The sequence below is a fragment of the Bacillus rossius genome, chromosome 13 (assembly GCF_032445375.1).
Source record: "Bacillus rossius redtenbacheri isolate Brsri chromosome 13, Brsri_v3, whole genome shotgun sequence".
In the NCBI taxonomy this organism is placed as follows: Eukaryota; Metazoa; Arthropoda; class Insecta; order Phasmatodea; family Bacillidae; genus Bacillus; species Bacillus rossius.
Window position 1 is genome coordinate 44,806,126 of NC_086340.1, and position 27,388 is coordinate 44,833,513.

At 39.3% G+C, this 27,388-nt stretch overlaps 2 protein-coding genes across 6 annotated transcripts in view; both read left to right on the forward strand.

Annotated features, from left to right (window-relative positions):
* The window catches only part of LOC134538507 (neurocalcin homolog), a 586,036-nt gene that overhangs the window by 110,794 nt on the left and 447,854 nt on the right, over positions 1-27,388 (forward strand). The window lies entirely within an intron of this gene.
* The window catches only part of LOC134538505 (neuronal calcium sensor 2), a 560,474-nt gene that overhangs the window by 110,607 nt on the left and 422,479 nt on the right, over positions 1-27,388 (forward strand). For 2 of the 5 annotated variants that reach the window (XM_063379883.1, XM_063379885.1), the window contains exon 2: positions 13,717-13,755. The exons of 1 other annotated variant lie outside the window; for it this stretch is intronic. In XM_063379883.1, coding sequence (XP_063235953.1) covers positions 13,717-13,755 — 39 coding nt within the window. Of the gene's footprint in view, positions 1-13,714; positions 13,756-27,388 lie in introns of those variants that run through there. 2 more of the 5 variants (XM_063379886.1, XM_063379887.1) reach the window with 2 other exon arrangements.

Below are 27,388 nucleotides of genomic sequence, written 5' to 3' on the forward strand. Positions count from 1 at the left end.
CACTGTTGCAGTTATCGTTATGGTCGCCATCTTGGATTATATAAATTTTACATATTTCGTTACACCCGCCATCTTGGTTGAGTACCATGTCATTCTTACACTTTATGTTACGACCACCATATTGGATCCTATTAATGTTGCAATTATCGTTATGGTCGCCATCTTAAAATTTAAACACCATCTTGAAAATCCGTAATTTTAATGCTAGAGATTCGGGAAAAAATTTAAAAATCATTAAAAAAATTAACTAATCGAATTAAATAATAAAAAATCCTTAAAACCACCGTTGCAATTTTTCGTGACGGCCGCCATCTTGAAATCACCCGCTGGAGGTCACCAACTTGTTTTCGTCTGCTAGAGTGTGCTGATACCATGTTGGTATAATTATCTAGTCACCATACCTTTGTCCTCAACTGTTCACATTGAACTTTAACCTTGACCTTGAACTTGACCTTGAAATTTGACCTTGACCTTGAACTTCGACCTTGAAATTTGACCTTGACCTTGAAATTTGGCTTTGTCCTTGAAATTTGACTTTGTCCTTGTCGTCCATCATGGACTCGTCATTTTATGTTTAGATGGTACATGCTACCAGGAGCTACTGCCTGCTAGTGGTCATTGCCACCATCTTGTTTTCGTCTGATGGAGGACGCCATCTTGTGTGTACTCATTTTACCATCATGATAGTTTTATTCTAACCCGATACAGTGCAGTAATCGTTTATTACTGAGGTGCCCACCATCTTGGAAATTCGTAATAACTAACACATAAATTCGGAAAAAATTCCAAAAGTCTCCGAAAAAATCAATTATTAATTTACAAATTGAATCGATGGATTCGTGTCCACGGTTCGATTCTTGACCAGTGACAGTTGTAACTAATTATTAAATAAATTTTAGATTCTGTTTTCCATTACCTTTCGCGGAGTTTATGTCCATTCACTCCTAAATTCACCTAAAAAATCACCCATTCAAGTAATGATTGATTCGATACTTGGTTCGATCTATGGTCGAAGCTAAAAATAAATTTAATTTAAATACCAGATAAGTGTAAGGTTCGAGAAATAAAACACCGCAAGTTCTTTTACAAACATAATATTTATTACATCATTTCTATTCTACTACAGGATCACTTGCGAAAGCCAGCAATCTTATAAACATTTAACCCTGCATAGGCGTGAAATGACTAATTCTTAGCTCCAATCGGTTTATACTAGACAGAGACCAACCAGAACCTTTACTAACATAGTTCTCCTCTTCTTGACAGAGTTTCTGGATACCGTTTTTAACAGTTTGCTTCACATCGTCAGAACTGTAAATTACTGCAGCCGATGTCTTGAATGCACATTTCTTCAATTCGTCATCTAATGGATATGGCTTTCCATATATACAGTCCAGCCACAAGTTATATTTTAATGGTCCGTTTGTTGCTACATCATCAGTAAGCTGATTATGTCCTGTCTGATATCATCGAGAAAAGTACAAATGTCCTTCGACTCACCGAACGTATTTAAATAATAGTAGTCTTTCAACGTTCCACGAAATGCTGACTGCGCCAAGTAGAAGCCATTATCATTCACCTGTAGAGCACCGACCACAGTCTTAGGTTTAGTTCCATGTCCAGATACCATAGCAATCGATTGCTGCGCATCTTTTTTTTGCCTGTACGCTCACGAGCCTTCAACCTAAACCGAGGAGTTGAAATTTCTGCAGGTAGTTCTGCAGTAGGCGCACGGACTTCACCTTTACATTTTTTCACATGTCGTCGCAAATTATAAATTCGAGTAAACCATTCATGACACTCTTCACAGCGAAACTTCATGCGAGAAGGATTCTTCATGCATTTGCTCCGCTCATGTCTTCGTGCATCATGGGAAAATGCGAACGACGTATCACAGTAGCTGCAAGGATACCGTGGTGATGAAGACGAACCTTTCAGACCTGATCCAGATGTCGATGTTACTACGATTTTACCATCTCCAGGCATACTCTTATGAACATCAATGCATCGTTGTTGCACCGAAACCTTTACTTTCTGCCGCACAGCTGGACCTTTGCATGCCTTCATGTGCGTTTTCATATTATCTTTTCTAGCAAACTGCTTATGACATTTCTCACAACCAATCATTTTACGATAAAGTTTCTTAGCACATTCGCTCTTCTCGTGTCGCCGAGCATTGCTGTTGTTTGAGAAAATCTTGTCGCAGTAACAGCACCGATGTTCGTTAGTTGTCAAATCACCATCCATTGAAGTCTCCATCGAGGTCGAATCGTCGTTCGTCGAGGTTTCCTGCACAGCCAGCTCTGTAGTCATTAAGCTCTCTTCTGCTGGTGGTACCACGACTGATGAGGTCTCCTCCAATGTTGTCGTTCTCGTTTCCAACGGGATCTGCACCTTCGTCGTCGCTGACGTCAAGGTTCCCGTAGACGATGGTACAACGTCCATCATGTTCGTCGTTAAAGTCGGTAAAGATGCCATCAAGTTCGCAAGATCAAGTAATTACGCGACTTATGCACCAGATTAAACAAATTAGGTGATCCTTGCAACGTCGTCGTCAGTAACAAACTGAGCGACCAGATGTCTAGGACTCGCTTATATACATGCACCGGATGGAATAATACGCTAGTCAAATCAAGATCAATTTACTATAATACTAGAGTCAAATCATCATTAAAAATAGAAGCACCATCAAAAAGGCAGCACATTTTGGACGCGCCGTCAATAAAAAGGAAGCACATTCTACAAAACGAAAGCTCATTTAACGAAAAGGAGGTACATTCGCACTTACATTAAACTCGATAGGATGCGATCGTCAGTGTTAAGCTAGGATATAATGTCTCCATCAGTCTATGAATCCAGCAGTTAGTAGTTCTATAAGTAATTGGCATCAACAGTCTTTTGGCTCCAATATTCAATGTCTCCAATATTCGTTGACTACAATATTCATTGCAGAGCTGCCAACCTCAAATCACACCCATCAGTAATGGCAATTAGGTATATGAAAAAAGTACGTGTAAATCATGCACGATAAATTTTTCCTGGGGCATTATAACACACTCACAAGATAAAACAACGACAATAATATGCAAAAGAAAAAGAAAAATATGAATACAATGCAAATTAATACATAAAAAAATCTATTTGAACAATACAATCATCTGAATATGTAAGAAATATTAATAATTTTACTGGATATTTTGAATCTTCAATTCAATGTATTCAAAGTTAAACTTTAAAACAACTGTCTTTTTATTTGCTTCTTTTATCCTGGTTCGATAAGAAATGTCATGTAAACAAACAAGACAAACACAAGGACTTGTAAACAATAACTGCGTTCGTTACTTTCGTTTCTTCAGATGTAGCGAAAAAACGAAGATATAGATTTATTGCTAGTCACGGCTTTAAAATGTTCTGCATGTTTCTTTGATTCAATATGCCGTCTACAGTCATCCCTTTCACCATGTGCAATCGAAAAGTCACACGTGCATACATTACAAAACCGTGGCGTTCCAAACATTTGAAAACGACAAGCATGGCCATTCTTTTGAATATTTAAGTCGAAAGTTCTGAAGACTTGCGTGTTTTTTTTTTTCTTTCCAGATACACATTATTCTGTCACACGCTTCATTTCTACAACCGGCACTGAAGAACACAACACTATCGAAAAACATAAAAAAATTTCACGTCTGTAGACACGACAAAAACCGGACAAAAACACTATGATGAAAAAAATGGCTTTCAAGAAATAAAATAACACAACACAGGTTAGCCAAAGTACCGTACAAAAATTATCGTGATGTAAGTAGCCTTCAAACGATAAGTCCGAGGATATGTACTAGTTGTATCGTACAACGGACGTAATACCATCCCATTATTATTTGAAAACACGAGAATTAATTTACTTATTTCGACAGTACATCGTACATGCGCACACTTACTAGTTCCGTTATTTGAGCAACCAAGCGAAGTATTCAAACAGCGTTCACGAAACACGCACAGCAGAAACGTAAATTTTTCCGTTACCATGCAGCACAAAGCCTCGTTTCCGTAATAAACTAGCGATGTTCCGTAATTCCGTAATTCGGGGTTAAAATCCGTAATAATTACGGAAAATCCGTAATGGTTGGCAGCTCTGTCATTGTCTCCAATATTCTTTGACTACAATTTTCGTAGGCTCCAATATTCATTGTCTCCAATATTCGTTGGCTACAATTTTCGTAGGCTCCAATATTCGTTGGCTCCAATATTCGTTGACTACAATTTTCGTAGGCTCCAATATTCATTGTCTCCAATATTCGATGGCTACAATTTTCGTAGGCTCCAATATTCGTTGGCTCCAATATTCGTTGTCTCCAATATTCGTTGTCTCCAATATTCATTGGCTCCAATTTTCGTTTGCTCCAATATTCGTTGACTCAAATATTCGTTGACTCCAATAATCATAGGCTCCAATATTCACGGGCTCCAATATCAATTGGCTCCAATTGCTCCAAATGCTCCAAATGCTACAACAGGCTCCAAAAGGCTCCATCAGCCTTTTGGCTCCAACAGTCTTTTAGCTCCAATATTCGCTGGCACCAATATTCATTGGCTCCATTATTGTTTAACTCCAATATTCATTGACTCCAATATTTATTGGCTCCAATATTAATTGGCTCAAATTTTCATTGGCTCCAATATTCATTAACTCCAATATTCATTGACTCCAATATTTATTGGCTCCAATATTCATTGGCTCCAATAGTCATTGGCTCCAATAGACATTGGCTACAATAGACATTGACTCCAATAGTCATTGGCTTCAATATTCATTGGCTCCAACAGTATTTTGGCTCCAAAAGTCATTGGCTTCTAAAGTCATAGGCTCCAACTGCTTTTTGTCTCATCAGCGCCAAATATATTTGGCTAGAATGCTACGAGTCTAAGAGACTATGAGCCGCAAGACTACAAGTCTAAAAGGATCTAGCTGGTTACGAGTTATACATGCCTGCGAGGCTACAGAGCTACGAAGCTTCTAGAACTCAAGTTTAAGTGACCGCGAGGATACAGGACTACAAGTCTGCATGAGTACTTGACTACGAAGCTACTCATCTACAAGGCTCCAATTGCCGCATCTGTCTTCGTCGGAATTTTCTCTTTTGATCCATCTGCTCCAACAGAATTATGTTATAAGAATTACAAGGCTACTTGATTATGTAGCATCAAGTCTACAAGGCTCCATTGCATCATTACTACGAGACTAAAAGCCATGAGGTTACGAGACTATGCGATTGCAAGTCTTAAAGGTTACGTGATCGCGAGGCTATAGGACTACGAAGCTTGCAGAACGCATGGTCACGAGACTGCATGACTAATTGGCCGCGTGGCTACGAAACGTCATGTCTCTAACTGACTACAATAGCAATATTCAGTGGTGAGAGTTAATTAACTAATGCAAAGGTACTTGGTGCAAGTAGTTCCGCTTTTCAACATCAGATGACGTCACGTGTTGCTTGCAGGTAAATAATATTTCCTTTATGCGGGATGCGGGATGCTCACTATCGATCGCATAAGAAGGATGGCTTCGATAGTCTCCAAGGAGAAGGAAGTTCATCCTTCCTGCAAGCGCTTCTCATATTTATCACGGTCCGCCATATTGGAATGCAACGTCACGGTGGACATCTTGGATGGGTGTGACCTTGACCTTTGACCGAAACCGCAAGATTGATCGCAAGCACACGGATTAACCATCAAAATATTGATAAGAATAATCAGGAGCACACGGAGAAAACCATCATAAAATTGGAAAGAATAATCAGGAGCACACGGAGAAAACCATCATAAAATTAGCAAGAATAATCAGGAGCACACGGAGAAAACCACCAAAATATTGTCATGAATAATCAGAAGCACATGGAGAAAAACGACACACGTTTTCTTTGATATCATAAAATTACAGGAAAAAAATATTTAATAAATAACAAATAAATTAATAAAAAATTTAAAATGACAAAAAAAATACCAAAAATACATAAAATTCTGGCTTGTACTAGAACTATATCTTTGCTCAACAATGAGAAGTTCACAAGCTAGCAGAATCTGTTTATGTATTTTTGGTAATTTTTTGTCATTTTAATTTTTTTATTAATTTATTTGTTATTTATTAAATATTTTTTTCCTGTAATTTTATGATATCAAAGAAAACGTGTGTCGTTTTTCTCCATGTGCTTCTGATTATTCTGGACAATATTTTGGTGGTTTTCTCCGTGTGCTCCTGATTATTCTTGCTAATTTTATGATGGTTTTCTCCGTGTGCTCCTGATTATTCTTATCAATATTTTGATGGTTAATCCGTGTGCTTGCGATCAATCTTGCGGTTTCGGTCAAAGGTCAAGGTCACACCCATCCAAGATGTCCGCCGTGACGTTGCATTCCAATATGGCGGACCGTGAGAAATCTGAGAAGCGCTAGCAGGAAGGATGAACTTCCTTCTCCTTGGAGACTATCGAAGCCATCCTTCTTATGCGATCGATAGTGAGCATCCCGCATCCCGCATAAAGGAAATATTATTTACCTGCAAGCAACACGTGACGTCATCTGATGTTGAAAAGCGGAACTACTTGCACAAAGTACCTTTGCATGAGTTAATTAACTCTCACCACTGAATATTGCTATTGTAGTCAGTTAGAGACATGACGTTTCGTAGCCACGCGGCCAATTAGTCATGCAGTCTCGTGACCATGCGTTCTGCAAGCTTCGTAGTCCTATAGCCTCGCGATCACGTAACCTTTAAGACTTGCAATCGCATAGTCTCGTAACCTCATGGTTTTTAGTCTCGTAGTAATGATGCAATAGAACCTTGTAGACTTGATGCTACATAATCAAGTAGCCTTGTAATTCTTATAACATAATTCTGTTGGAGCAGATGGATCAAAAGAGAAAATTCCGACGAAGACAGATGCGGCAATTGGAGCCTTGTAGATGAGTAGCTTCGTAGTCAAGTACTCATGCAGACTTGTAGTCCTGTATCCTCGCGGTCACTTAAACTTGAGTTCTAGAAGCTTCGTAGCTCTGTAGCCTCGCAGGCATGTATAACTCGTAACCAGCTAGATCCTTTTAGACTTGTAGTCTTGCGGCTCATAGTCTCTTAGACTCGTAGCATTCTAGCCAAATATATTTGGCACTGATGAGACAAAAAGCAGTTGGAGCCTATGACTTTAGAAGCCAATGACTTTTGGAGTCAAAATACTGTTATAGCCAATGAATATTGAAGCCAATGGCTATTGGAGTCAATGTCTATTGTAGCGAATGTCTATTGGAGCCAATGACTATTGGAGCCTCCATCGGGTGATTTCAAGATGGCGGCCGTCACGAAAAATTGCAACGGTGGTTTTAAGGATTTTTTATTATTTAATTCGATTAGTTAATTTTTTTAATGATTTTTAAAATTTTTCCCGAATCTCTAGCATTAAAATTACGGATTTTCAAGATGGCGTCTAAATTTTAAGATGGCGACCATAACGATAATTGCAACATTAATAGGATCCAATATGGTGGTCGTAACATAAAGTGTAAGAATGACTTGGTACTCAACCAAGATGGCGGGTGTAATGAAATATGTAAAATTTATATAATCCAAGATGGCGACCGTAACGATAACTGCAACAGTGGTTTTTAAGATTTTTATTTAATTCAATTAAATAATTTTTTTTATGATTTTTAAAATTTTTCCCGATTTTCTAACATAAAAATTGCGGATTTTCAAGATGGCGGGCGTAACGAAAATTGCAACGGTGACGTCATAATCCTAAAAGAGGCTTATCGGAGGCTGTAGTTAAGGATGCTTAAGCCTATATCAGGAATTTGTGTTCTTTCTAAGGCAAAAGACATTTGTGGTTTTTCGAAATCCTAATTTTTCCTCGAAACGGGAATTTTTCCCTCGAAAACGGGAAATTTTCCCTCGAAAACGGGAAATTTTGAGTCATTTTGAGTCAATTTTGAGGAATTTTGAGGAATTTTGAGTCTAAAATGGCCGCCGTGACGTCACAATCCAAGATGGCGGACACCGGCTCCGGCTCCACGCGCCGGCGCCTGTTTCCGGACATACATTCGTATACTACTGACGTTAATGATAGTATATTTGTAGATTAGTTTGTGTGTGCGTTTATATATATATATAAATAATTTTATGCTCACATGAAACATTGTTTGTTTTATCATGGTTGCGTTGTGGAATGCTTGCAACTTTAACAAATGAACCTCTGCAACATGCATGCGTCACGAGCTGAAGTCACCTTTCCCCCCTTCCCCCCCCCCCTGCACACTTATACTACTAGGCGCAATATTGTCGAGTTTTAATATATTCTTAGCTTCTGGTGCTCAAATTGAGACTGAAGGGTGATTTTGTTTTGAGCAGGTTTCGTAGACGAAATTTCCAAATCACCAGGCATTGTATAAATTATGATTTTACTATATTGTATTTTTTATACAGCGATGTTCAAAAAACACATTATTGCAGATTTGTCATGCTTTAAACTTTAAGAGGTATTTTGAACTTATTAAAAAAAAGTTAAGCCATCAAAATAAACATAACTATAATCTATTTGCAATTCCTTCAAAATAAACTTTGTTGTGAAAATAATATTTTAGTGTTGTATGTATGTGTGTATATATATATATATATATATATATATATATATATATATATATATATATATATATATAGTATTTTTTCCAAACGTATCTCATAATATTAGAAAAGTATTTTAGAAGAATGTAAAAAAAATTATGTAGTTATTTCTATAAAACTCATTAAATGAACCTGGAAAGATGCTGTTCAGTACTATTTGTATGATTGTAACCAGTCACTTCTGAACGCATTGGAATACCTACCTACCTATCACAAATGACTAAATACAAACTGATGTATTCGAGCACGGCGTGTGGTAAGTTCGAAATGCGCAATGAGGTCTCTTGCGGGAATCCTTCTTTTCACAGACGATAGAGCCAAACGCCCGATCGTGCATCTTCGGTTTTTTTTTTGGTTCATTGTAAATAAATATAGCGGTGTTGATAAAAGGATACTAATGGTCAATTAGGTTAGGTTCAGGGCCGGCGCGTCCACATAGGCGAACTAGGCAACCGCCTAGGGCGCCAAGTAGCTGGGGGCGGCGTAGCACGACACATAACAGCTGATATATTATGTTTAACGATTACTGAAACTAGATGAAAATTGATTTTTGTAACAGTTTGGAATGTTTATAATGATATAAGTAATTATTTAAAGTCCACGGTGACCTGTTTATGGTTTATAATTAGTAAAAAATTAAAAAAAAAAAACACAAGCCTGCTTACATTTGGTTGGTGACAAAATCTTAGGCTTACGTGATGTATTTTGAGGCAAGGAAAATTTTTTTTGGGGTGTCCGGTGGCGAAGGGGGGCGGTATTAAGGTTTTTCGCCTAGGGTGCCAATTTACCTTGCACCGGCCCTGGTTAAGTTGGCTACATTATAAATACTTTAAAACGTTGTGGACGGTTGATTTGGTTAGGATAGCTACATTAAAGATTCGGGGAAAAAAGCGAGCATGAACTTCGGGTAACTTCGGGTTTTGGCTCTCTCGTCTGTGAAAAGAAGGCTTCCCGGTCGCTTGTCGGTTGCCGTGCGGGTCGATGGGCGAGGCTAGTTCGACAGGAGGCGCACAGATGGCGTTGCCGCTCCCGTGCGCGCCGCGGACGCCGCCGATAGATAGCGCTAGTTGGCGCGTTCTTCCCGGGAAGCCTACAAGCTACAACTCACGTAGTTTCGGTTCCCTGCAAGAATTTCCGAAGATTTCCGAAGTTCTGCGTTTTGGTATTAACGCCACTTCAGCCGCTAAAGCAGAAGTTTCCAATGAAAACAAGCATGTTGTGACTAACCTAACCTAACCCTTCGATTTTTTTTTTTAATTTAAACTTTTGAGAGAAATCCGAAGTTGCACGAACGTGGTAGGGAACCGAAACTACGTGAGTTGTAGGCTTCCCGTTCTCCCCTCCTGACCCGCGGATCAATTATTTGTGTAGCATTATGCGCGCGTTTCCGTTCGGAACGTTCCTGCAACAAATTTCCCGGCGTTTTCGCTATTATAAATAAATAAATAAATAAATAAAATTATGAAAATGGTTCTTTAGTAAACTACTATTGTCCTTAAAACTGCGTTTGGGCCCGTTGACGTATCTCCAGGAAAATTCCACGTAACAAAAGGTCGAGGCATCAAAACCGAGGGGGGGTGGGGGCAGTGGGGGCAGAAGGGGCAGATTGCCCCGGGCCACAAAATACAAAATACTCAACTGTAAAAGGGGACACATCGAAAGCAAAATAAAAAAAAAACTAACTGAAACTAACACTATTGTGTGTTATGCTATAATTTAAAGAACTATCAAACGAAAACAAATATTTGCATATAATTCTTTAGTTACATTTTTTTTCAATATACTTAAGTTAGTTATATTAATTTCTTTTAACGTTGTCATCTTTTTATTTAATTTTTGTCCTGAAGCAGTAACCAGAATCATTCCAATAGATTTGTCTAAACTAACTACACCCAGGTCTGGTGGTATAGTCCTATAGAGAGAGAGAGGTAAGACACCAGGCCCCAAGTTTCTCTTGTTCAGTTTCAGGTAAATAGTGCGTAAATAGCAAATTTGAGCCGATGGAGTAGAAAAACTCTCTCTCTTTTATATATATCTATATATAAAGTGGAGGGATCCACAAACCCAAACACTGCCCCAGGCCACAAAATGTCAGTGGGCGGCCCTGCAAATGGCAACCATTAGGATTGCATTTCAAAGTTCCGAAATATTTATTTTATTAAAACTATATATGTATATTACATAATGCTTTGAGATTATAACACGGACAGAGTTTATATATATAATTAAAAATTAAACACAAAGTGTTAATAGAACACTAGAAATGTTTGTGCTTGGAACAAATGCTAAACGCATTTAGAACACGAACAAACACGGCTACCACCAGAGTCAAGTACCTGCCGGGCTTCTGCTGGTCTCATGGAGCAACGCATAATGAAGAGCTGAGCATTTCCGAGCTGATCCGCGTGTGCTGTCCGAGTGCCGTTGTAGAAACTGTGTTTCGTGAGATCCGTGTCCGATTACGTGCGTGATCCGTCTCCGATTACGTGTCATTGTAAAACTGGCCTTAGGAATTCACACGGGATACCCAGAAAAAAACTCGATAGTGGGAAGGACTATGAAGACCAGGGAAATAAATCGTGGGGTAAAAAATTCTTTAATATCAGGAAATGTTTTATCAATGTAAAATATTTTTTTTAAAATTATTAATGCAGGCGATTTCAATGATATTCTATATAGGCTGATAACTTTTTTTTATGTGTTTGTAACATTAAAACAAATTTCGTTATCCACATACACTTCATAAATGCTGAGTTACGTGGAGTGTACTCGGGGGGGGGGGGGGGGGGGGGGGAACAACACAATTTTGTACCAATAAACAAACTGCTTAAATTTTACAATATTTTCAATGCACTCACTCTAGCTAGTACCCGCTGCATTAATTAAGATTAACGTTAACATAATTATTGAAACACAAAAGCCAAATTAAAAAAAAATGCATGACCAAAGTTCACTGAGCGAGGTATTTACCTTCATTACTAAGGACAGTAACGTGTCTTATGTTAAGTAAAGTTAAAGGTAGAAAGGTTTCATAAAAATGCTGCGGATGTACATACTTATCAAGCAGATTTGTTCCAAAACTATTATTTATTGTTATTTTTAATACATAATTATTTTTTTTTAAAAATTATCAAAATTTATTATGTATCACAGCCAAATCCCATTTTTCGTAAATTTTTTCCTTAAAACTAGATTCTTGCTTCTAGCTTCTTTAAGTAATGCCTGACCAGTAACAGCACGTCAAGCTAACGATGTTTTTCGGTCAGGCTGACGTGAGTTCAGCGGCCCTGCGATGCCTCTCAGCCCGGATAGACTGCAAACAAGGTGCTAACAATACCTCGCTCAGGTTAGAACGTTAGAACCGCAACACAAGTATTGAAGTAGAGATTTGTCAACTTTTCAACAGCAGTACATTTCTAATGCTCACTAATATTGTTCGTGTGGTTTACCGCCTGGGTATCGTTCAACGGAACTATCCGTGGTGACAATATTCTGCTCTCCCAGGTTTACTTCGATACGTGAAGGGCAGATGGCAGCACCTGTATGGTTCATGAATCTCCGTGTAGATGGCAGTCTGGTGGCCCTTGCGAAGTATTGACTGCCATTTTGTCACTCTTCCCCCTTTTTCCTGGTGCCTTTTCAGCGGTGCTAATCACACAGTACAGGACTAGGTCATGTGCACATTAGCTTGCATATTGACATTAATTATAACACAACTAGACGCCAGCCACGAGTGTGCGCATGTTACCAGCGATAGACCACTGCAGGATGTAGCCATTATTGAGTTAGGTCGGTAATATTTTTGCAAACGTTCAGCTGCAAATTAAGGTAGCATGACACTTTTGCAAATATTTTACCCAGAGTACTCTTGGTTTTCAGTTATTAATTCTTTATTTTCGTCTACATCACATTCTTCATATCTTTAATCCGGAACAACTAGGCAATCTACCAACTACAGTAGCTTGAGAATCAACATCTTTACTTGAAAATCAGGAAATGTCTGTTAACAAGTGACTTTTAAAAAATTATTTTATGTTTACCTATTTATGAGGCAACAATGTCTCCACCATCGATCGTGTATTTTTACTCTTCCGATTGTTCGCTCTTGTAGTGCCAAACTAAAAATTATATTAATAATGCATAGAGAAGAGGTATACCCTATAACTTTTGATGTGATTTTATCATCAATATGAAAACAAATTCAAATGTGGTTCTTTCTTCATTGTGAAGTTTTTTTCTATGTTATTAAAATTACATTTACAGTTTATGCGTACGTTCACTATAACTTTAAAGTACCTTCTAAAAAAAGCGAGTAAAATTACGTATCTCGTTTCTTTCCTACACGTCTTACCTACGGTGCCTGTGCGCCTCTCTACATGAGTGAAGTGTTGGAACCCCAGTAGAATTTAAGAGTGGGTGATTCAAAAACATATTTGTTTATAAGTACACAAATTGTGTTGTATAGATCTTAAGTAAATTATGAAATATGTAAAACTACCAGCAGTTTTATCTATAGTATAATTTCACTTTTGTAAACTCCAATAGGGCCATGAGCTTCTATAAAAATATTTTTCGTCACTGTTTTTGTGATTATTTTCTGCAAGTTTTCTTTAGTGAGGTTCTCGTTTATAGGGCCAAGCTTTTCGCGAAAAGATTTCCAGACCAGCTGTGTGTAACAACTTTGTAGCCTTGTCTGTGTTTCGTGTCAGGGTGGTTTTGTTCCAAGCGCATGTCCACTGTCAACCCGCCAATCACAGCCATCCAGCGCGGGAGCAAACATATAGCAACATATAGCAACATATAGCAACATATAGCAAGGGCTTCCCTCGCAGACGGCCGCCAGTTACAACAGAACAGTCGCTAGCGCGGACATACCTTACTGCAGTCTGGTCAGATTATTTCGTGAAAAATGCCTGCCCCTACCCGTAAAGATTTTACCTCAGAAATATTGTTCGTATCGATATGTTATTTTGTTAACTATTTTTGCATTCGTTTGAAACATGTCAATCCGAGTAATTTTCTTAGTTCACGTCTTTCTTGTTTTGTAGGTTTCTCTGATGTTTGGAGTTGCCGCTGTCCCGACTATGGTGAGTTAAATTTTTTATCTTCCTTTCTTTATTAATTTAAGTTGTATTTCGTGAACGTTTGTATATGTTATGCTTACATACATTTTTCTGTTGTGTTTCTGTAGGCCTAATCATGAAAAGGAACTGCTTAAAATGCTACCTACACCTTTTATAACACCTGAAGGTTGGGTCAGTAATTTCTATCGGTTGCTGGCAAAAAAAAAATGTTAGTTCTGGGTTGTTCAACGACAGTCGAGCATTAAAATTTTTTTTTAAAACTCTTTTCGACGTAGTTAACTGTTCGTGATTTCAGAAGCTAATCATAAGCTGGAGTTGATTTGCGTCAGATAAAACTCAAAGGTGACCTACTTGGCTAAAGCAGCCTGCTGCTTTGTGCAAGGCGCTGAAGCACCACAATACAGTTTCCTTCCAACTTCGTACTTCACGTACTTCGGCATCGTGCTTTTCCATATTTCAGCCTCGATCGACGCTATCTGCAAGTCACGCCGAGAAGGTAGATCGTGAGATAGCGTCAGTTTCCAACTCTGCGGCGGTTTGCACGCGATCCCATATTTAAAGTCACGGGCCAAATTACAATTGCTACGCGTTTTTTTCTCTTTTCCACTCACCCTTTTTTTTTACCCCTTCGCACGCTTTCTTACCCAACCCTACACCGTGTATTGCGTGGAAGATTGTGGCTAAAAAAAAATATGTCTACCAGCTTCAAGAAATTAAAAACACACTATGCAACAGTTACGAACTTTTTAATTGAATAAAAAGTTATAATGTCCTATAAATCAGTTATGCTTTTTTAGACTTTCTACCTTGAATCAGTTAATGAAACGATTTTTATTCACACAAAACACTTTTTAAGCATTTATTCACATTCCGAATTTTTGGTGAGTCATGCTTTGATCATCCTGCGAGGAATGAAGGAAACACGCACACTTTAAAATTTTTCACCTTAAATTTAAAAAGACCGCTGGATCATCGTAAATGTACAGTTATATATCTTAAACTTACAAGTATCAAGTTTACTTACTGTGAACATGAATACACAAAAATAATGTTGGTATTTTATCAAAACATTCAAAAATTTGTTGAAGACTCCTGCAAAAACACTCATTACTTACACGCGTGTGTTTACCCTGAAAAATATAATCTTTGAAAGATTTGTGCAATGGGAGTGCATGACTTGATGTAAGCTTTTGGACATACGGCATTGCTAAGCACTTTTTCTGTAGAAGAAAACTAAAAAATACCCAAAAGACAAACACAAATTAAGCAAAAAAATTGCTGTTGTCAACAGGATATAAACACCACATATTATTCCATTCTGTTTTGGAAAACTTGTTTTTGTTTCGTCTTTCGTTTTGTCGTGTTTTTGTCTCGTTTCAAATGTTCTGAATGTTTTTGGGTTCAGTATTTCTGTGCTGTCATCATTTGTGGTTTTTTTTTCGTTCTCTTAGTCCATTTTTCTTTGTTTTTCATTGTTTGTTGACCATATTCCTGTTATGGAATATTATGTGGTGATTATATCCTGTTGAAAACAGCAATTTTTTGCTTAATTTGTGTTTTTTGTCTTTTGGGTATTTTTTTAGTTTTCTTCTACAGAAAAAGTGCTTAGCAATGGCGTATGTCCAAAAGCTTACATCAAGTCACTGAAAAATATGAACTCTGAAATGGAAACACGGCGTGGTTTCTGAAATCGCGAGGTTTGTTTGAGGCGCGTGCTTCGTCGGGAAGCCTGTGAACCGCCTGTGTCTCCAGCGGCGTGTCGATGGACGACTACATTCGCCACCAGAGGGGCGACACAGACCTCGTGGCAGTAGGGGGTGGAATGCCTCTAATGCGAGCCGCACGTGTTTGTTGCCGCGCGATTACTCGCGCTCAGCGAACCGAACACAGCCGGGACACGTCGGTGTAATTGATAATTAGTGCGCGTGGCTTGAAAAAAAAAACACAGTTGGATGCCCTGGCCTGTTTTTTTTTTTTTTAATGAATTCCGTATCGCTTTCGGCTCGTGTTTGCAGCCGACATTGATCGTATGTGAATGCGTCGAACGGACCAGAAAACGCTGTATTGTGCATTTTACTGGGCACTGCCGTAACGTTCATTGTTTTAATGTCTGAATGAATTCAAAAAGTGTTTACTTTCGTTTATTTATGTTACTAGATTTTACCCGCGGCTTCGCTCGCATTGAAGCCATTAAATAAGTATCAGAGATCATTATAATATAAATGTATCAATAAAATATATTTCTCTGTAACAAAAATAAATAATTTTGAATTTTGACCGTCGATAATACAGTGCAACGGTATTACAGTACTCAGGGTTGGAACTTCATAACTGGAATGCTAGATGGCGTTAAAGTAGCCAGATTTTGAGATATTTTGACAAACATTTTTTTATGTTTCGTAAAAAATATTTTTTTTCCAATAAAAAGTATCCTATGTTACTTCTAATACCTCCAAGAAAATGTGTGCAAAGTTTCATGATGATCGGTTAAGTAGTTTTCGCGTGAAAGCGTAACAAACAAACTTACATTCACATTTATAATAATAAGTAGGGATGAACACTTTAATAATTTTATGGCAGCATTTATCCATTCTTACTCGACAACACGGTTGCTATAGTGACGCTGTGCCGTTGACGGAATGAACAGCCAGGAGGCTGGCTGGATCCCCAGCTATCGCCGCGGGCGGACTAGCCGAGGTGATTCTGCAATGATTCTCCGTTGCCTTCCGCGAACTGGAGGCGAATTTGGGCTGTGGGAATTAACATTTACATTTGTTTTAATTTTGGTGAGTTAGTACTAATCATGTCAGCGTACCTTCAAAAATTATTTTACATAATCATGAATTCGCGACCTATTTATTATATTCATTTGATTAATTGAACCATACGAATGGTTTCTGGCGCATTTTCATTCGCCGGGATTCGAAAAATGGTTACTTGCCGCTGCTCAAGTCTTTCGGAACGTGAAACAGTAACAATTTTTCAAACCTAGTAAAATTTACTGTCAGCTGTAACACAACAGTATAACTCTATAATAAAATTTAATAATCGAAATCTAAGTTCATTCACAGATACTTTTTTTTCTCAATACTTACAGAAGAAGATATTTCTCATTTGATTCTATTCAAGAGTTTTTTTTTTGTTAAATATGAACGGTTTGAGACTGTCCACTGAGATCATGTTGAAACTATCTTAGAAAAAGTGTTTGGTTCCTAACATAATGAATACATAATGTTTTTGACGTGACAACGTCTAATAAATCGTTGAACGCCGGCTGCACGCACGAAAAAGTGTCCCGTTACGCACATTGTCCCGTTTCGCGGTGTCCCGTTACGCTCATTGTACGCTTGTACCGCATCTATCTCTCTCCACTCGATTGGAACAACCATCGATTTGACTTTTTCGAGGCACATTAAACTTGAAACACTCCCATTCGTTTCCTACTTTTCCTATCATCGTCCTATCCTTAACAGAATAACTCAGATTGGAAGAAGTTAAATAGCAAACATATATAATTTAAGGCCCTATGATTTTAAAAAAAAATTGTGAGCAGATCGTGTTGAAATCATTAACACCCGGGTAATGAATGCTTGCTCTGCAGAACTCCGACAGGTCACTCAGCGGTCATCACTTAAGTCCTTGCAACCTAGCCGGAGAGCTGCCAAACAGACACACGCGCTCAATGCATTGTTCACTTGGCCAGTTACTTACCATTTGCGTAACCCGCCTTGACAACAATTAAATGCGAACAATTGCCCGCTTGCAATAGACAAGCTAAAACATTAGTACGGCTATTTACTGCAGGAATTCTACACTGCTATGATTTTTTATTCTTCTATTTCCAACATTGTTCAAGATTAAATTATATGTTATTTACTTGAAATTGCTGTGTAAAAAGGTTCCCATAGCTAGTTTTGAATGCTGGGTGTTGCTTTTTTTTTATTTATAGTTTCTAAAACACGCGTTCAAGGTCACAACTTGTTAATTTTTATCTCTGTACTTCAGTGTTTGGCTTTTCTGTTTATTTTGTACTTTTATTTGTGCCGTATGTGTTTGAAATTTGTTGTGTACTGTGCAAGTTGCTTGCTGGTAGTAACAGTGACCAACATGTAGGTGAGACGTTTAAAGTTAACAATTAATCGTGTTAATTAAGAATATGAAAGTCAACCTGAGGATAAAATATATGTGTGTCTAAACAAGAACGAGGAAGCGAGTGAAGCGGAAGCTTTTAAATAATTAGTTGGGCGAGTTTAGTTTCCGTGATGAAGGTTTTTCCAGGTCCTAATGGCACAGAGCGGAGAGCGTGTCTGGAGGCCCAGGCTGTCGCACGCACTGGACATGAATTATTCACGGATGACGAGGCAACGGCGCGGTCGATAACGTCATAATGCTCTGGCGGGTTGGCAGCCCTGCGCTGCAGCCGTGTGTTGTGGGAAGTGCAGCCGCCAGGCGCTACTGCCACAGAGCGGCGGTCAAGTGCTGTTGCCTTGTGTTAGGGAAGTGCAACCGCCATGTGCTACTGTCAAACGGCGCCGGTACGTGCTGCAGCTGTGTATTGAGGGAAGTGGAGCCGCCAGGCGCTACTGCCCACTGCCATCAGAACGAGCGAAATCTCCTTCAGAACATGGACTTCAGCATCCCTGCTTGCACCCTGTAAGTTGGGCACGTCATAGAATAGAAACTGCTATATGACTGACAATTCCCTGGATTTCAATCGGGGCTTAGGTAAAGCGAAGAAAAAACCTGGATGCAGAAAGCATTGCGAGGTCGAAAGACCTAAAAGTGGTCAATACTACTAATGTATCTTTTAATATGGAAGAAAAGTTTTATTACTGCCGCAGATTTCGAGAAACGTGCTGAAGCCGTGTGGTGTGGGAAGAGTGCAGTTGCCAGCCTTATCTGCCACAGGGATGTGATCGTTACGGGAAAGGTTAATATATTGGCTGTTGATAGCACTTTTACTGTTGCAGTCTCTCTGACAAATGTTTTATAACCACACTGATTTCACATGAAATTAAATAAATTGTGTCAACGAATGACTTGACGTTTAAAGAATATGTTTAAAACTGTGATGCGCCTAAACAAAGTCAAATTTATATTAAACCAAAAAATATTACTAACGTAAAATGCTTTAGTTACGTCGCGTGGTAATGCATAACATATTTAAAGACAACAGAACCTGAAAAATTATGTGCTTTCCGCATCATACGGGTAATAATTCGATCTCACGAAATGAACGGGGCTGGGTTCGTGTGTATTTGCTCGCGAAGATTGCAAGAGCGTGACGTCACAGCTTCTCCCGTGGGAGTACAGGTCTCGTGGGCAATTCTTGCACGAGTCCGGCGACAAAATTGAATTCAGAAGAGGTAATAGGTTTGCTGAAAGGAACAATTAGGTTATCCTCACATAGATAGTATTCTCTGTTTTATCCTCTCTCTGCCCTGTTATTAGGCTGGTAGCAACTTTCGGGTTCTCACGCGAGATCGAGATTCCGGTGAGTGGCCTGCTCCTCTTGTGTAGAGGGAGGACCGACCTCGTGTGGAGGCGACTGTGGTCGGAGGTCGTGTCGGCGGTGAGAGAGCTCTCCCGAGTCCCTGCCGCAGCCACCAGGGCGACACAGCGCGGCGTCTTAAACCCCGTTTACGAGTCTCCCCGCGGCTTTACTGCACGTGTCGCCTTACGTCGATATATCCATCTATCTGTACCGCATGGACTATACGTGTCGCCTTACGTCGATATATCCACCTATCTGTACCGCCTGCGCTATACGCGTCGCTTTACGTCGATATTTCCACCTATCTGTGCCGCATGGGCTATTAAGTATCTCCTTATGTCGATATATCTACCTATCAGTACCGCATGGACTATACATGTCGCCTTACGCCGATATATCCACCTATCTACCGCCTGGGCTAGATGTGTCGCCTCACGTCGATATATCCGCCTATCTGTACCGCCTGTGCTATACGTGTCGCCTTACGCCGATATATCCACCTATCTGTACCGCATGGACTATACGCGTCGCCTTACGCCGATATATCCACCTATCTGTACCGCCTGTGCTATACGTGTCGCCTTACGCCGATATATCCACCTATCTGTACCGCATGGACTATATGTGTCGCCTTACGTCGATATATCCACCTGTCTATACCGCCTGGGCTATACATGTCGCCTTACGTCGATATATCCATCTCGGTATGAAACTCACCTAACATCGCATCCACACGATAACCGGAACGCTACCGATAAAATTCGGCTGCACGTTCATCACAAAATAAAAGTTTAACACATAAGCCGTTATAAAAAGTCCAAAGGTGTTAGGCCAACGAGAGGCGATCTGTCTTTTTATTTACATCCCAGACAACAAGAAGAGAAGTGGCCACTGATTGGGCAGCACTCCCAGTCGATCACAGAAGCCCATCTCCGATTGGCCAAACCAGCAGGCAAACCAGGAGAAAGGAAGACCCTGATTGGCTCACAGCTGCAGCCAATTGGGAAACATTCCCCTATCAAGAGAGAGTTTTAAAATGCAGGAGAACTTACAATAACCTCAGTAGGCAATGCTCCCTGATTATGGCGAATGCAGATTGGACCGAAACGTCTTCGTCTTCGAAGTGGCTACAACCCAGAAGCCAAGAAAAATAATTATAATTAATATTATACTTATTGTTGAGATTAAGGCTCCTATTGATGAAATAATGTGTCCATGCCATCGTGAATTGAATATTGTTAAACCATACGCCAGAAAGGAACTAGCGTTAAACTTCGTTATGACCCAGAAATGTTTTGCCATGCAGATACGCGAAGAGGGTGCGGTAGACTTGTGATAACATTGAGCAAATGGCGAACATGCGCCTCCGTGGGACTCGTTTTCAAGACGACTCGGATCTGTTTTCTGTTGTTTCCTGAGATCACTCCGCACCAGAGGTGTTTGAAAATGGGGAACAAGTCCTCCTGCCTCGAAATCCCCCCATTTCTCAAATATATAAAAAATCGTCTTTCTCACCAACAAAAGCAAAGAATTTGAAAGCGAACAGTGGGGAAAATGGTTCTATTTTCTCCTTCGAAATGAAATTCATTGTGCACGCACTCCTGCCCCGCGGAAATGCTGCTGCTTCTTTGCCACAGACCATGGCATATTGCATTCCCAGCGTGTGCGCATCCCCAGAGTGTACGCATCCCTAGAGTGTACGCATCCCCAGAGTGTATGCATTCCCAGTGTGTATGCATTCCCAGCGTGTATGCATCCCCAGGGTGTATGCATCCCCAGGGTGTACGCATCTATAATGACCTCGTCACCGACAATACAGAAACACAAATTAAAAATTAATAAAAAAAACAAGGACATGCTCCTTTGTACACATGTCAGCAGTTACACCTCTTTGTAATTATTAAAGGATTGGGCGCATATGACATGGGTGCTAACCAAATACGTAACATGGGCTATTATTATTGGGAATCATGACCAACATTTTCACAATAGGCTACATGCGACGTTTGGACTGCATTAGTGGGACACATAAAACCAAGCATATTGTTAACATCAAACGGAAAAGATTGAGAGGCTTTCGTAACATTACAGTGAACAAAGGGGCGAATGTCATTGACGGTATGTATGTTTCAAAAATATTTTCTCTGCTAGTAAATTATTAGTAAACCAGAAGATATTGAAAGTGCGGAAATTGTGTCCGCTGTTTTCAATATTAAAAAAAAAAATTGTTCTAGAAGTTGTAGCTATAAGTTTGGTATTAAAAACACACATGATCAAATGATTTAAATTTGTTTAATACTTGAACTATTTTTATTCATTTAAAAACAAAACCGTCCTGCACATTGGACTTCATCCTGTTAAAAGTATATGGCAAGATGCGGGCACATTCAGTTGCATGCCAATTATTGGTTCTCAACAAAGGTAAAAAAGAAGTATCACTCCAAAAATATAGATTAGATAAGAAGTAATTAAAAAAAAGTTTTAAGTTCGTGGTTTGATGTGCTGGTAGCCGAAGCCGTGGTCGGCTGCAGGGGAAGCCTTCCTTTCACAGACCAGAGAGCCAAACGCCCGATCGTGCATCTTCGGGATTTTGGTTTATTTTGGACAACTCATGATAACTAACGGTCAATTAGGTTAGGTTAGCTACATTATAAATACTTTAAAACAATGTGGACGGTTGATTTGGTTAGGATAGCTACATTAAAGATACTGTGAAATCATGTAAACTTCGGGGAACTTCGGGTGTGGCTCTCTCGTCTGTGAAATGAAGGCTTCCCCCGGCTGCAGCCGGGTGACTGTCGTGTCGAATGTGTCGACAGCCGGCAGGCCGCGGGGTAATCGACTGTCGCTGACGGGTGGGCGGAGCCTGTCGTCGCACGCGAATGGCTCTGCCTGCCTTTCATCGTCTTGGTTTACCTTTATTGGTAACTATTTTATTGTTTGAGTATACACCTTATTTAAAGATTACACGGCTACAGATGTCACATTCCCTGCCAGTTGGCAGTTGCGCTGAATGTTCGAATTTTGTCTTTTTCTTTAAAGTCCCGTGTTTTTTGGTTTGTTTTTGAGGTAAAATTTTTTTTTATAAAAGTAAGTGACGTATAATTATTTAAAAAAAAAACATGCGTCAGTATTTTTTTTTATGCAATATTTCACACTACAAGAAACAATGCAATGGTCGTAACAATGCAAACCCTTGACGTACCCCGTGTTCTCTATCTCTGACCTTACTGCATCAACAGTGTCTCAACGTCCTGCTGTGTTACGTGTGAGTCGCTGTTATATCCTGATGCATTGTTGCAATCTGCACAATTACCCCACTGCGCAGCGTTAGTTCTGTATGCACAGTTAAATTATTATGTACAAATTTATATTCTTTGGTGGTCGGTAAACTGATTTTTCTGTTCACAGAGGAGTCTAGCTGGTTTTAGGAAGGTTTTTCTTTTGGACATGGACATTGCTGATTACACCGTTATGTCAAAAAAAATGAATATGCAAACACACAGAAAGCAAGTCAAATATACCAAACATCATATAAGTACATTGTAACCAGCAATGGCACGTGTTCAAAAATCTCCCTAAACATATCTTCTCCATTGCAAGAACCAGTAAAAGAACGTAGTCTGGCTCGTTGTTGGATCGGAAATAAAGCCACTAATCTATTTATACTTTTGATATAATTTTGACGTGAATACGTCTTTAATATTGCTTCCATAGTGGGAGGCAATTAAAAAAAAGGGGGGGGGGGGTTGTCTGTAAAGTCGGTTTACGGACAATAATTTTACGTGATAACGTCATTAGAAAACAATGATGAAAAATTGCGTACTTTTTAATTTTCAAATATTATTTACAGTTTTTGCAAATTAAATTGAAATAATTTGTTTAAATATAATCACGAACAATTAGTTAAAAAGCCCGCCTTAACCTGTTTGATATTATAGAAGATTTTCTCGCACGGTGGTTGGCGGGTTCTTGCACGCTCGGCTCAGGCGGAACGTGACAATGAGTAATGCTTTTTCATGCGTGTGCAGCCGGCTTTCATCGATTTATAAGACGTTATCACGTCAAAAACGAATGATAACAAAATCGGGGGATACAGTTTGGTGTTGCAGCTACATATCCATCATCTCCATCCTAAATTTAACCACACCACTGGATAGCTAAAGGATCAAAGAATTTGTTACGCCATGTGAGGACTGCGACGCATCGCGCGCGGTGGAGGGGGAAGCGCCGACATTTTGAGGTCATTTTGCTGCGTTTCGAGATTTTCATTTAGTATGACTTTTGACTCTGAGAAGCTACGACTTTAGTTTGAGTTTCAATCGTCAGCTCTCGTTAAATCTATCGATTCCATACCTAAAACATAATGTAAAATAGTTACAGTGAACATATATGGTGTAATATATTTTGTACAGAAAATATTACATGTTAGGTACACGTATTCACGTACAACATACGGTCGTGTCCATGACACAGCCACACCCCATTTTTTTTTATCTTAGTTGTGTGTTTGGTGTTGCCGCGAACCCGTGGATTTATCTCGGAGTGCTGCAGTTTCTCCCTCCAAATGTATTCCGTCGCTGCTTCCTCTCATCATTTGACCCCTCGACCCCTCGCCCTTCCTTGAAGGCCACTAGTCGTTAGTCGTTCAAGCATACCGCAGTATTAACTTAACGTTTGGTATATGTCCAGTAAAAAATTATAGGATAGAGAAATAGCGAAAGAGAAAAAAAAATCTTGCCATGTCATTCTTGAAACAATAATTTTTTTTACGTTAATTTTACTCATCAAGAAGTTGAAATGATATATCTTATAACACGGCGTATTTTAATTTTAAAAAAAACGTTCCTCTCCAATTACACGGATCGTCAGTTTGTGGCAGGCGAAGCGTACTCGATATCATATATATATATATATTTATTTATATATACAGGGTAATTATAAAGTCCGTGAAACATATCATAAAATGGGTACAGCGAAATGGAAAAGAATAACGTAACAAATTATATACCGCGTGAAAGAACAACTCTCAAAGTTTTTTTTGAATGTAGCGCCAAAAAGCTATTTTAAAAAACAACCGGCATGGGCGCTAGTGCATGTAGTTGCTGAAAATGGCTGCGAACCAGGCAGAGAAAGCCTTTTGTGTGCTTGAATACGCCCGTAGAGGATCGGTAGTGAGTGTCCAAAGAGCTTTCCGTGGCAAGTTTAACAAATCACCGCCAGTTTTTTATATATATATATATATATATATATATATATATATACATACAACATTTATATTACTTATATATTACGTTTTATATATTATATAACTTCAACGTAAAGACAGAGTATCGCTATTTTTCCCCGCAGCCGTAGTGGTGTGAAAACGCGGTTGTTACAGATGGCCGCGCTTATATATATTTTATCCTCTGGTCGTCTCCGGGGGAAGAGGCGGGGAAGGGGGTGGTCGTTGTCGCCGCAGGGGAATGTGATAGAGGTGGGGGAGGAGGAGATGGGTTGGAGGAGGAGGAGAGGGTTGTGGCAGGGAGAGGGGGTGGAGGAGGAGGCAGCAGCTGCATCGACCCGCACACCTGGCGCGGGTGTTGCCTCGCCTCGCCGCTTCGCCGCCTCAGGAGCCACCGGCGCGTGCTGCCTGCAGCCTCGGCTCGCTCGCGCCTTGCTTCCCCAGCTGCGCCGTTACTCTCCGAGCCGGTAGCGAAGTGTACTCATCGATGTCGTCGTCGTGCAGACTTGAGTCTCCACTGCTGCGAAATGCCATGACTCTTGTTTGACGATAAACTGATCGAAAACCTTGTCTCTAACTTGATGTAAGCTTTTGGACATACGCCATTGCTTAGCACATGTATGTCTGTAGAAGAAAACTACAAAAAAAAAAAAACAAACATAAATGACAAAAACACAAATTAAGCAAAAAAATTGCTGGATATAAACACCACACAATACTCCACAACAGGAATTGTGTGGTGTTTATATCCTGACAGCAGCAATTTTTTTGCTTAATTTGTGTTTTTGTCATTTGTGTTTTTTTTTTTGTAGTTTTCTTCTACAGACATACATGTGCTAAGCAATGGCGTATGTCTAAAAGCCTACATCAAGTCATGCACTTCCATTCCACAAATCTTTCAAAAGATAATACTTTATCTGTACCTGCCCGTATATATAGAGGCCAGTCCTTGACTACAACTAGGAATACGTGTTCTTTTTTTTTTTCCAACACAAGGAGCATTCCCGAGCTGCCAAGCGTGTAACAATGAACATTTTCCTGACGTTTCACAGCTGTGTTTTTTATAGTTTTAATAAGTCCAGTCTTGTTTAAAACTAATCCTCGCCACCAGCCACTCCCCCTCGTAGTAAATTACAGTCTCTACTGAATCCCCTTAAAGTGTAAGATAAGAAATCTAGCATCAGTTACATGCATCAAGTTGTGACGGGTGTATTTTCAATTTTTTGACTTGATAACGTCTTATAAAACGACGAACGCCGGCTGCACGCACGAAAAAGCATGACTCATTGTCACGTTCCCCCTGAGCCGAGCGTGCAAGCGAGAGCGCGGAACAAGCGATAGAGGCACGATCGGCTTGTGACGCATCCATCTCTCTTCCACTCCATCGGCCGATGCGTCCGAGTAGAAGAGAGACAGCGACAGCACACAACCTACACGTGAACTGTTTTGTCAACTGTTTATAAAGGACGTTATCACGTAAAATTATCGTCCGTAAACCGACTTTACAGACAACCCCTTTTTTTATAATTTTGACAATTAAGGAAGTAAAAAAAGGTGGTACAGTCTGTTTTAATAGTAAAAAAATGAATGAAGCTAATCAAACGTTAAAAAATAAATATATTGAATACACTAGATTAACACACCCTAATATTATGTAAATTTTTGTATTTTTGTGCGAAAGTTAACTCAATCACGTCTTTACTATTAAGCCGATATTAAAGAAATTTGGTGTAAAGTTAGCGTATTTAAAAATAATTTAATAATATAAAGCGCATTGACACAGGTCTCAAATAGCGCCTGCGAGGAGAGAGTATGCATTTATGTAAAAATACTCACTGCGTACGTTTCAATAAAACATTTCGTTCACTATTTTAAATGTTATAAAGAGGAAAATTTTAGCTATTTTATTTGTGCATACCACTACATAGGAATAATTATTATCATAGCGATATATATATATATTTATATATATGAATAACCTTATTTCTTGCCTGAGTATCACTTTAATTTAATAATCAAAGGGTGTTCCACTTATGAAGATGTATTTAAAAGATAACTATATTGTTACACTTCCATTTTACTTATATTTTATACACATCTCTATGGAGTAGGCTAATATTTGTAATTCGTGATACGCTTGTCTCCAAGGTATGCATATCTCTTTGGCGTTACAGAGTCGGTAAGTCAGTGATGAGCGTAACTAAAAATATAGGATACCTCTGAAAACAAATTATGTTGATAATATTTTTCAATAAAATATATATTATATATATCATTGCATATTAAGGTCATACCAACCAAAAAGGAAAGATCATTCAAACATCCAATCACATAAATCATTTAAAAACACAGAATCACATAAGAAAAAAAATCATTAAAACGTACAGCGACATAAGAGAAGATAATGGGAATCTAATCCTTGAAGGAAAATAAAATTAAATATAGCTACATAGCCTACGATTCTTCATGATTCTTTAGGTCAGTGATATTGAGTAAATGGCTAAAGTAAAAAAAATGAGTACTTATGTACGCGGTTGGAAGTAATACATATTTTTGATTGCAGACACTGAACTATTTTGAAATGAAAATGGAAATCGACACGTAGTTTCCCGCCCGAGGCAGGGTCCGCATGGATGGAGTGAGGCTGACACTCACAGGAGCCGGCCAGCCAGCAGAGTGCGTGAGGAATGGAGCAGGAACGGAGGAATAGGCGGGGGAAAACGTGAGCACCCCGAGTATACCCACAGGACACGGAAACGTCCGCCACGTATCCCACTTGCGAAGATCCGGATTTGACTCCTCCGGGAATCAAGCCCCGGTCGCCTTGGTGGGAGGCGAGTTTTCTGACCACTCGTACACCTGTTCCAAAAATTTAATTAAATTAATACTCAGTATTCAATATTAATATGAACACG